The sequence below is a fragment of the Acomys minous genome (genome assembly GCF_964271855.1).
Source record: "Acomys minous genome assembly, chromosome: 17".
Taxonomy (NCBI): Eukaryota; Metazoa; Chordata; class Mammalia; order Rodentia; family Muridae; genus Acomys; species Acomys minous.
In genome coordinates this window covers 8,712,618-8,724,351 of record NC_140500.1, presented here as the reverse complement: position 1 = coordinate 8,724,351, position 11,734 = coordinate 8,712,618, and the positions used below count along the sequence as shown (strand labels likewise).

The 11,734-nt window shown below is 44.2% G+C and overlaps 1 protein-coding gene across 4 annotated transcripts in view; it reads left to right on the top strand.

Annotated features, from left to right (window-relative positions):
• Positions 1–342: 342 nt before the first annotated feature.
• Positions 343–11,734, top strand: part of PDE3A (phosphodiesterase 3A) — a 265,916-nt gene continuing 254,524 nt past the window's right edge. For 2 of the 4 annotated variants that reach the window (XR_014776234.1, XM_084766248.1), the window contains exon 1: positions 346–1,485. Coding sequence is in view for 2 of the 4 variants with exons in the window: in XM_084766248.1 (XP_084622374.1) it covers positions 529–1,485 (957 nt within the window). In the remaining 2 variants the exon portion in view is untranslated. Of the gene's footprint in view, positions 1,486–11,734 lie in introns of all 4 variants that reach the window. The other 2 variants (XM_084766249.1, XM_084766250.1) reach the window with 2 other exon arrangements.

Below are 11,734 nucleotides of genomic sequence, written 5' to 3'. Positions count from 1 at the left end.
AGGGGGAGACAGAGAGAGAGAGAGAGAGAGAGAGAGAGAGAGAGAGAGAGAGAGAGAGAGAGAGAGAGAGAGAGAGAGAGAGAGAGAGAGTGAGTTGCTGCGGGAGAGAAAGGAGGGAAGGGGGAAGGGGCGGTCAGCCGCCTGCTAGTGCTCAGCTGCCCAAGGATGGCTGGAGCTCACCCGGTGCCCCTGGCTGCTGCAGCATCAGCGGTCCCTGAGCACCCCGAGCGTCCGGCAAGTGTTAAAACCGCGAAGTAGGAAGAGACCCCGTAGGGCATAAACTCGAGCCGAGCGTGGAGGGGAGGATTTTTGAGAGAGAAGGCGGGTGGGAGAGAAGGGGGTGGGGAGGGAGGATTCCAAGGCTGATCCCGCTAACTGCCAACTTGAAGAAGTCTTCGCTCGCACTCTTGAGTTCTCTGCAAGGTTGAAACTTCGCATAGATCAAGGAAAAGGGATTCCGGGAGTAGGGCCGAGAAAGGAACGGACGCAGGAGTGGGACGGGTGGGGGTTGCCCGGAGAGCGCACCGCATGGCAGTACTGGGCGAGGCTGCCCAAGACCGGATCAAGCCCGGTCTTGAAGGGTCGAGTCCCGCTCGGGTGGCGAGCAGGGACCACCACCGTCGTGGCGCGTCCCCTCTATCCCGGCGAGGCTCAGGTTGTTGGGGAGCCCCGGCGCTGCAGCCGCTCCGGAGCTCCTCGCAACTCTTCTCGGCGCTGTGCGCGGGCTCCCTGTCCGTGCTGCTGGCGCTGCTAGTGAGGCTAGTCGGTGGGGAGGTCGGAGGCGAGCTGGAGTCGACTCAGGAGGCGGCGGCCGAGGAGGAGGAGGAGGAGGAAGGAGCCCGAGGGGGCGTCTTCCCGGGCCCTCGGGGAGGTGCTCCCGGGGGCGGCGCGCAGCTCAGCCCTTGGCTGCAGCCGGCCGCGCTGCTCTTCAGTCTCCTGTGCGCCTTCTTCTGGATGGGCTTGTGCCTGCTGCGCGCCGGGGTGCGCCTGTCTCTAGCTGTCGCGCTGTTGGCCGCCTGCTGCGCCGGGGAAGCGCTGGTGCAGCTCTCCTTTGGCGTGGGGGACGGTCGCCTGCTGTCGCTGCCCGCCGCGGGGGTCCTGCTCAGCTGCCTAGGTGGCGCGACATGGCTGGTGCTGAGGCTGAGGCTGGGCGTCCTCATGGTCGCCTTGACTAGCGCGCTCAGGACTGTGGCCCTGGTTTCTCTGGAGAGGTTCAAGGTCGCCTGGAGACCTTACCTGGCTTACTTGGCGGCTGTGCTGGGGCTGCTGCTGGCCAGGTACGCGGAGCAGATCCTGCCGCATTGCTCCGGGCCGGCTCCGCCCAGGGAGCCGTTTGGGTCTCAGCTGAGCACGAGGAGCAAAGACGAGATTCCGGTGTGGTGGAAGAGGAGGAGGCGGTCCAGCTCGGTGGTGGCCGGCGAGATGTCCGGCTGCAGCGGCAAGTCTCACCGGAGGACCTCCCTGCCCTGCATACCCAGGGAGCAGGTAAGCTGGGGCGGCGCTTTGGGGGGCGCTCCGGGGAAGCTTGAAACAGTCAGCGCGCAGGGAGTGGAGAGCAGGCGGCCAGGAAGCCAGCCTGCCAAACAGTAAAACTTTACACTTAACTAAGAAAGTAGACTTTCTCCCCGCCTGTTCCCTGTCTCATGGACTAGTTTACAGTCCGAACAACAGAAAACAGAAAAAGTAACAAAATTGAGTGGCGGTGCTCGGATTTCCACAGCTGGGCCGAGATTGCAAATCTCCTACACCTGGGCGTCCCTGTGCTTTCTGAAGCGCTTCTACCCTCCCTGAATTTTTGGAATTAGCTAACTTATTTAATTGTTTATTAGAAGCAAGCAGCTTTCAACACGTGCATTTTCTATATTTCTGTCTCTTTTAAAATATAATAAATTTTATTTCTTAATAAGTGCCAGGTAAACATTAATAAAAGCCAGTAAAAAAAAGTTTCAGCAGCCAGGCAAGGCATCCTTGATAGCCAGGCGCTGACATGGGCTTCTGTTTTTGCAGTGAGTCTGGTGGAGAGCTGGCAGCCAGTCTGGTGTTAGATAGACTCTGGTTATTAGACACCAGTGTGCGTTGAACTCTGAACTAAGGTTTTACACTTGAGGGCTATGTGTGAACTTTAGAATGGTACAGAATTGGAAGTTATGCTTTTATTGTTCACTCAGAAAAATAACCTTTCTCACGAGCATTTATACACCTAAGCGGACAGAAATTCAAGTGACTTCCTCAGGATTTGCAGAAAATATTGATCCAGACTCTCTAAGATTGCTAGCTAGATGCATCTTGGAGGCGAGGCGGGGGGGGGGGGGGGGGGGGAGGGTTGAATTCGAAGTGAAGCTTAGTTTATTTTTTATTTTTTATTTTTATTTTGAAGCTTAGTTCTTATTTGGGGGAGGGAGTTGCAAATGTCTTTGGTGCCACCATATAGTTACCCTGCATGGCATGGGAGAGCCATTTCCAATTTTAAACACAAGTTGCGCGTAAGGTCTTTTCTCCACCAGGTTTGACACATGTTGAGGGGGATTGGCGAAGCTGATTGTGTACTCTAAGTGGAAATGTACACTTTCCCCATTTAAAATCATGCATACCCGTTTTCCCTTTGGGATAGCTTTGAGGTTGAAAGGCTGTCCCTCTGATATAGTAAGTTTTTTTTTTCTTTTTTGGATATCCTAGGGATAATTGGTTAGGTGTTCCCGAGAAATGTCGGCCACCATATGGTGTGAGTGGTTGGCTTGTTTCTGGAGTGGAGGTGATTACCCACATGGAGGGTTCTTTGAGTTCATGTGGTGGCCTGGACGATAGCATCACATCCTTGCTCTCGCTTTAAAATGGACGTCCTTAACTTTGTTTAGCAGAAACAGATATTTCTGGGCCTAACCTTGCTCTAAGAGTAAAGGAGGAAAGTACAGGCCCCTGTGTGATTACCTAGTTTGTGTAGAAATTTGGGGGACGTTTAGAATAAGGTAAGTTGTGCCCTGATGGGTGCAGGAGGGAGAACTTCTCAAATGGGACCATGGCTATTAAGAAGATCGACAACACACTTCTCTGTAACTTAAAGGGAAATGTGATGTGGTCCTTCCTTGCCAACACTGAAACCTAGCTTATAGGAAAAATCTGGATTGAATCAGAAGTAATTTGACTCCCCATTAATGCCACTTAGCCCTCAGAATTAAATTTCTGACATTTTGGATTAAGGGACTTCAGAGTGGATTTGGGATCAGAAGGGTTCCAGGTGACCGGAACAGCTCTGCTGATGAACAGAGATGCGTTTTCTCTCCTCCACACTGGCAAATAATGAAGGACTGCAGCCATCTTATAAGGGTCTCATTGAGCTTGGAGCTCGGAAAGTTTATTGATTCATTACTTGGGTGGTGCACATTTATCATCTATCCTGATCACTTTCTTTAGCGATGGCTTTTATTTAAGGCCATGTTGATGTTCTAAAGGAAGAAATTCTCAGGTAGGATGCTAGGAAGCCCTAGTCACATGCAACAGCAACCTGGACCCTTGGAATTATAAAGAGGGCATGGGTGAAGGTGTGCTCACTGAAGACTGGTTTTTATATATGACCCATTAAGGCTGTTGCTGAACATAATTGTGGGTACTGGGCGGGGCCTACATGGGATAGTATCTTATGAGATAGGGTGAGGTGACAGCTCATACGTTGGCCGAACTCTGTGAAAAGGTTAGGAGCCATATAGTAAATGGCTTATCTTTTTTATCATGAGGAAGCAAACTTCTGATTAGAGGGCAAAGGGTGCTGTGATCATTTGCATACCTGACGAAGTCCAGAATAAATATAAAATGAGCATCTATCTACCACTCCCCCAATGCTGTCTGGATTGTGTGTGTGTGTGTGTGTGTGTGTGTGTGTGTGTGTGTGTGTTTCTGAACAGGGCAGTTCTTGTAGGCAACCAGTGAGTTTTAAACACCTTTGAGAGGCACAAAAGACAGAGGCTTCCTAAGAATCGACGTAGCTATTGCTCATTGCGAAGTGTAGAAGTGACAGAGTTGGGTCATTTTTCTTCTCTGCGTGGGTGACAGTGACCACTGCTTCTGCATTCTGTGAATTCACTCTCTTTGCTTTCCAAAGAGTCACAGAAGACACTATGCTAAAATTCTCACAAGGCAAACCCATCTCCCTCCCTCTCTCCCTCCTTCCTTCCTTCACTCCTTTCCACTCTCCCCTGAAGTCTAGAATTGTATTCCCTGTAGAACTGAGTTTGTAACATGGATAATTTGAGGCAAAGGAAGGAAAAGAAGGTCTAGGTTTTGGTCATAGAAGTGGGGAGGCACCGGGTGTATCTGAGGGCAACTGAAAGTGTCCTCCAATGAGCAGCAAAGCTGACAGCATCTTTGTGGCTCAGTCTTGCCAACCCTGTATCCTCAAGACTGAAGCTGGGTTTAGATGCCTGTGCTAAGTTACTCTTTTTAGGCTGATGGTCTGGGAAGGCTGGGGCCTGCTAAGTGTCCTCTGGGAGTGAATTCTGACATCTGGCAGCAGATATGGCCTTGTCAACTTGCTGCTGCTCCCCTCAACACCCACTACACAGAAGTACCTGCATCTTTAACACAAAGTTAGTCATGCAACTCTCAACTTCTGGAAAACACTCAAGGCATGGTTGTTCTCCGTACGTTCCACAGAACATTACTGGACACTAACTCCTCTGTAATTAATGAATCTAGCTTACCCGTTAATTTCCAATGGATTCCAAACCAAATGCAATTTTATTTTAGTTACTTTTTAGGAACTTAATATGTTAAACATATGGTTTCATAGGGAAAAAATACAAGTCGTCCAACCCTCCCCATGGATGCCTTTGAACCACATTAATGACTAATTTTTTTTTGTGTGTGTGTGATGAGCACAAAGGCAGGTAGAGGTGCACACAATATATGCCTCATCTTACTGAAGTAAAAGATACAATCTCCTGTGACTGATTCTCTAAGCGCTCAGTTGAGAATCCCTAGCCTATGTGAATGTGCATGCACTGGAATTTAAGTTTGGTAGCATAGAAGGGTCAAGTTGTTAACCAGTGTTGTGAAAAAGATATTTTAAACACCCCCCCCCAACTCCTGGTGCAAATAATTAAAAGAAAGAAAGAAAGAAAGAAAGAAAGAAAGAAAGAAAGAAAGAAAAATGGTTTCTGTTGGTACTGGATAGTGGGCATGTGGTGACATTTCTTATACCACTGCTTAAAAACAAACAGAACTTGATAGCTTTCCCAGTATAGATAAACAGAAATATTTCCTCTTAAATAATTTTAGAGACAGTTTTTAAAAATTGTGCGTGCGTGTGTGTGTGTGTGTGTGTGTGTGTGTGTGTGTGTAACACACACGAATGTACTATAACATGTGTATTCGGGAAGACTTAGTTCTTCCTTCATGTGTATCCTGGGACTCTCTCTGGTCATCAGGCTTGGTGTTAGGTTCTGTATTCAGGGATTCATTGTGTAATTCTGCAGACAGCTTTAGTATAACTTCAGTATTTAAAATGGCAGAAATGTTTTGGTGGTGTTGGGAATTGAACCTGGGATATCATGTGTGCCATACGCTATTTCTGAACATATAGAATGTAGCGTACTTTATATTTCTAAATGTATTTTGATGTTTCTTATATTGAACACGTTTAAGAAATAGGTGCTTTTAAATTGTAACTTCTATCATATTTCAGTATTATTCCTCAGCTTCTAATGACATAAACATAAATATTGATTATGGCTTGTTGACAGAATTAAAATTAATTAATGTCAACCTATGGAAAGGCAAGACAAGGTTTTCTTATTCTCCTGGGAAAGGTGGGGGAAAATAACATTTTGTTTTCGTGTGTGTGTGTGTGTGTGTGTGTGTGTGTGTGTGTGTGTATGTGTGTGTTTGTTTTACTTTGTGAATACTGATATTTAAAGCATACCAAAGGACCATTTTAACTGACAGAAATAGTCAGAGAATCTATATAAATTTCCAGAGGTTGGAAGGAGTGAAAACAGTCACTTTACTCTTTCTGTCTTGCGTCTAAAGTGTAAAAAGTTTAACTGTAGGACTGAAAGAAACAGTGTGTGCCGGGCTGTCATGTTAATTAAATAAACAGCCAGAACAGTGACTCTGTGTATGAAATACATCTGGAAACGCCTGAGGGGGGGAGTACAGGCAGGCTGGGTGAGTGACACTGGCATGAAAAACATGCATTCTATCTGTTGTGACGTTTGTGTGAATTTGTTGTAATTCCGTTCAGAGATTTAGCTCTGAGAATTATGTCTGCAGGCACCTGGGTACCCGAAGCCATTCCCACACTGAAACTTCCGTGCTGAAACCCTTATACTGTGTCGGGGTGGATGGGGGGCTATCAAACCAATAAGCCCACTTCTGTTTTAAAATTCCTTCAATTAATATGGTTCATGTTGGCCACAGCTTGCTAGAGTTTATGTTGACTTAATTGGGAAGCCCTGTTATTAGACTCCTTTAAAGGAGTGTGTTTGTTGCGGGGATTAGCATGGAAGTTGCAGTTTTCAGAGAACATGAGTGTGAGCATACCGGATCAATGGTACTGTTGTGTCCCATAGTGTCTGGAGAGACAGCGACAAGCTGAAACTTTTGCGCTGGGTCACGAGCAATGTCTCCTTCGCGTTGTGGACAGATGCCTATCTACACGCACCCAGACCAACATGCACCCACGCATGCAGACCAGCGTGTACCCACACATGCAGACCAACGTGCACCCATACATGCAAACCAATGCATACCCCCACACACATGATGAGTTGCTTCTTAGTCTCTGTGGATCTTCAGCCCGTGGCATCTTCCTTCCCCTCTCCCCGCATGATATTTAATAATCATATTTTCGAAAAGCACTGCGTGCTGATTGAAACTACGACTAGTTTCTGCATGGGTCTGTCCAGTAATATTCTAGCAAATGATTCTGAAGAGCCGCAGAGAGCCCCAGACCTCCGTATTCTTGCATTTTAGGTGTGTTGTTAAGGCTGTTGATCTCCCCATGACTCAATACCTTTCTATAGATAGTAAACAATTGCCTTTACAGTCTTATTGTCTAGGGAATTTTACTGGAAGTATTTTTTTTTACAGGATATTTTTGTCTATTTCTTTTGGTAAGGCCCCTGTTGATCATTGCTTTAACATTGGGCTAAGATTGTAGGTTTGCACTGTTTACAACATAAACTACACAGATTTGATCCCCAAAGCCGGAAGTCTAAAAGAAGTGCTAATGTGGGTTGTTCACAGGTGGATAATTGTCAAAACCATGAATCGGTTATATTATTTACCTTCTATATTGTTTTAAAAGTATTTATATTCTATGCTGTTTTAAAAGGAAACACTCCTCTCAGCTAATGTTATCTATATAGGCCTTTGGTCAGTCAGCCCATCAAATGTCATGTCAACATATTTGCGCACCCAGCCTTGTGCTAAATAGTGTGCCAAAACAGTATGCTTGTGCCAAAACTGTGTACACGGAAAAGACACCACCCAGGTCTCTCCGGGGCTTAGTACACCACAGGGGAAATGAAGCATCTACATAAGGGAAAAAATCATAATCAATATGTGAATGAGCATTTAAAGAATACATGGGGGAGATTGGGGTCATGGAGCTGCACCCCTGTCATCCCAGAACCTGGGAGGTGGCAGCCGCAGCAGGAGGGCAGATTTCAATAGCAGACAAGTTGAGGACAGCTGAACTAACGAGGTCCTGTCTCACAAAGAAGAAGGAAAGAAAGGAAGGAAGGAAAGAAGAAAGAAAGAAATGAAAGTCTGTAGATAAGCTCATAGAGCAGGCTTCCAATCTGGATCCAGGACCCATGTATCTGTTCCCTGAAATTCTATGCGAATATTCATGTACTGCTTTTATGTAAAAACAAAACAAAACAGAACATAAAAGCCCATACTGTCAGATAAGTGGAAAATGTTCAGCACTTGAGTGTTAAACATAAATGTTTTCAGTTTGAAGCAACCTTTGCAAGTGTAGAGTATGTCTTTAGAAGTGGAAACGGGTGTGCATTGACAGTATGTTCAGAAATAAAGATAAAATACAAGCAGACGTAGGCCATGCTATATTTTAAGGGAACACATCAGCCGTTCTTGGATCTTTAGATAGTTCATGGCTGTTTGCAAGGATGTTAAATGATTCTTAACCCAGGGCCAGGCTGTAGTTACCAGACCTGAGCTAGTCTGTTTTCAGAGGAAAGGGCACAGAGGGAGGGTGAGCTGAAGGTCAGTCAGCTACTGCCGTGATAGTAGAAGGCTGGAAACAGGAAGGGACTGTGGTGGACAGTGCCAAGCCTAGACATCATTTGTGATTTTACCTATTGACTCAAGCCTGGGTTCCCAATCAAGTTTAGAAGACTGTATGTTATTATAATGAAAAAGAATAAGAATAAGAATAGGAAGAAGAAGAAGAAGAAGAAGAAGAAGAAGAAGAAGAAGAAGAAGAAGAAGAAGAAGAAGAAGAAGAAGACGACTGTATGTCAGAAGTAAAAATAACATGAAACACTTTACACTATTGCATGAATACCAGGGAGTCCCCTTGGAAGGAGTATTAGTGTCAGCTTTGCCCCACCATGAACGTTTGTGGCATTGAAAAGTCTAACTGCAGAATCTTCAGTTTATTCCACTCAAGTCTCCAGTGGCAGCTTACACATAGCCATTCAAGGTTTTTTTTGTTTTTTTTTGTTTTTGGTTTTTGTTTTTTGTTTTTTAAAGGAAATTGGTTGAAACATGTTCAGGATTTCAAACTCAACCCACACAAAATGTCCACAGAAGCTATAAAACTGTTAGTGAAAACAGCTGCTTGTGTTCCCCTAAATTAGTTTGCCCAGCCTCTTCAAAAGCCATAAAAAAATGTACGTACATGTGACATTAAGGAAACACGTAAGGGACATTATGATTTAAAGGATAGAAGGCCGTTCTGGAAGAGTCCTAAACGAAACTCCTTCTGCATGGCTGATTCTACCTTAGCTGCGTTACCATTGAGGGACCTATGAATGATCATTCAAATTGTCAAGTCTGCAAGTCCCCAGCAGAGGGGTGAAAGTCTACAAAGTCCCCTCCCCCACCCCCCGCCCCGAGATGATGAGTGGTCCCATAGACGTACAGTCTGTTGGGTGAGAGCTTGTGTGTATTTACACATGTAGGCGTGTGCATACTTGCATGTGCATGTGTGACCTGTACACATCCTGTACATGTGTCATTTTCCCCCTGCCAGGAAATTGCCATGGTTGTGTCAGTTTTGTGGAGAACAGTGTCACCCAGTGGCTTTGATGAAAACAGTCCTACCAGCATTCTAGGTGAGTGCCTTATATATTCAGTAGAAATATCACACATATTTAGCTTTGCATTTTCTAGTATTTACATGAAAGGACTAAAAGGAAAGATAAAATTTATAATAATATTATATTTTTCCCGGCATGTAGCAGAGATGAAAATGGATGTACATTACTTACTGTTCTGCATGCTTGAGATAAATATTTAAGGTGTGCTTTACTACGAGCAACTTCTCTTTGTTTTAGCCTCCTGCTGGTGAGTCAGGACACACTTGTGGCTGATGGCCACCTCATTCGTCATTGTAGATGTAAGTTTTCAATAGGATGAAGTTGACTTTACATCTTTATATACAATGAAAATGTACATAGATCCAGTGGTAGCATTTAAAATACCACATTTGTGGTTCTGGTATAATTTCGATTGCACCTTTTGTCTCACTCTAGCATCTGGCAATTGAATGGCTGCCATTTTTTTTCTCATTTTGTGCTTTTGTCAATATTTGAAAACTCAAACATAGTTACTTAAACTTGGGGAAAGTTATCAGTCTTTAGGGAAGAGTCTGTACGTCTGATTCGTGACAGTGTCATAGTTAACTGTCGTCTGTCTTTCCTGGCTTTCTGTGTATCAAGGATTTCACTTGCCTCCATATCATCTGTCCAGGGTGATCAGGGTATACCATTTGGCAATAAAAGTACTTATCTTTGTAGGGCAGGATATTGTCTTTCTAACATCAGCAACTAAATTGGCAAACCTGTGAAGACTCAGTTGCCTGTCACCTTTGCTTCTCTAGACCTTAGCCATGAAAGCAGAAGGCAATAGGGCCTGGAAATGGGGGCTCCAATCTGTATAGATGCCCAGAGATTTCTGTGGCATCTAGGAACTCACATTAGGTACTTTCTAAATTCAGGAAGCAGGTGGGTATCACAGACTGATTTCATGGAAGAAGTCTCGGAGTGTCTAAAGTCATTTCCTATCAAACTCCATGGATTTATTTATTCTAATGGAGCTCTTTTACATGGATAATTAATGACAAAAATACTTTTCATGCATGAAATGCTTTTTCATATCTAAAGACCTAGACATATACAACTAATTTTAAAGTAATGCATGTATTCTGTAGATCATGGTTTTTTATCTGAATATGGTACAAATAGCCACTTGAGTCAAGGCATATTATTTTACCATTACAAAGAAGATTAAAAGTAGTTTTAACCTAGATTTTTCACATATTACCATGGAAATAATTAATAATTATCTACATAATAATGTTATATAGATAAGCATATTTGAATAAACAGAAGTAATTTTGGATGAGGCTCACTCCAGTGATGCTGACTTTAGACTTGATGGAGCCACCCAAAGAATCTGTACAGTAATAGACATTCACCCTATGAAAGACTTCACATTTAAATGTAGCTGGTCATTGCTTCCCTTTCTATACTTAGGTCTATTTATTTGTCTTCTAGAAATTTTCCCTAGTAACCTTTTTTTGTCTGTTTGTCTCCTCCCTTTTTCATTCCCTCCCTCCTTCCCTCTTGCTCCATTTTTTCCACATCCTTTTTACCTAATAGATTCTTCTTTCTCAAGGGCACCTAAAAAATGTTAAGGAGTGCCTTTCTGTTTTCCACAGGTAACTTTGAGAACACTGGAGTGATTTTATGCAAGAAACTTGTGGTTTGGGGTTAACAGGGTTTTAATAAAATGTTTCCCTCTTTTGAGGTCATTGTAAAGCACATTTCCTCATGCGAAGGCTGTGGCAAATATTTCCTGTAAGTTTTAAATCACGGAGAGGTTTGTTGGGGGATTTTTGTCTTCTGGCAAATTTGTGTGCTGCTCTGTGCAGCCACCATATCCCTGTCACCTTCTGAAGGTGGTGTGAATACAAATAAAGAAACTTGTTTGCTTTTATCCAAAGGATTTCTGAGGATCAAAATAGGTTCATGTGGGACACTATCCTTCAGAGGCCATACTCAACTTTGTGGCCTGAGACCCGCCCGCCTGCCCCCCACCCCCCACTGCAGGGTCAGTACTTTGGGATCCAGTGTTTGTAGCATGGTCCCGGAGCGTTGGTAGGAGAGTGTCCTATGCTTCATGGGGGATTTTCTTTCTAAGATTTGGAATTAAGGAAGTTATATTCAGACCATGATAATATCCCTTAGAAAAGAAATCATGTTTGCAGTCTCTGCATCTAACCCATAACATTTTCCTTAGAAAATTTTGGCTGAGTGCCTTGCTTTTTGTAGGTGCTGGCTGGCAGGGTATGTGGATGGAAAGGAAATGTCTGTTAAATAAAATATTTATTTCCCCATGTCCCTTGAGAATGGGTAGAGACTAAAATGTTTAAAGCAAGGAAAAGAAGCTATGGGTAAGTCTGAGAACTTACAAGTGTGATGTGAGGTTGGCATTTTGTTGTTGTTGCTTTTGCAAATGGCTTCTGAGAATCCAGGAAGATTACTCAAGG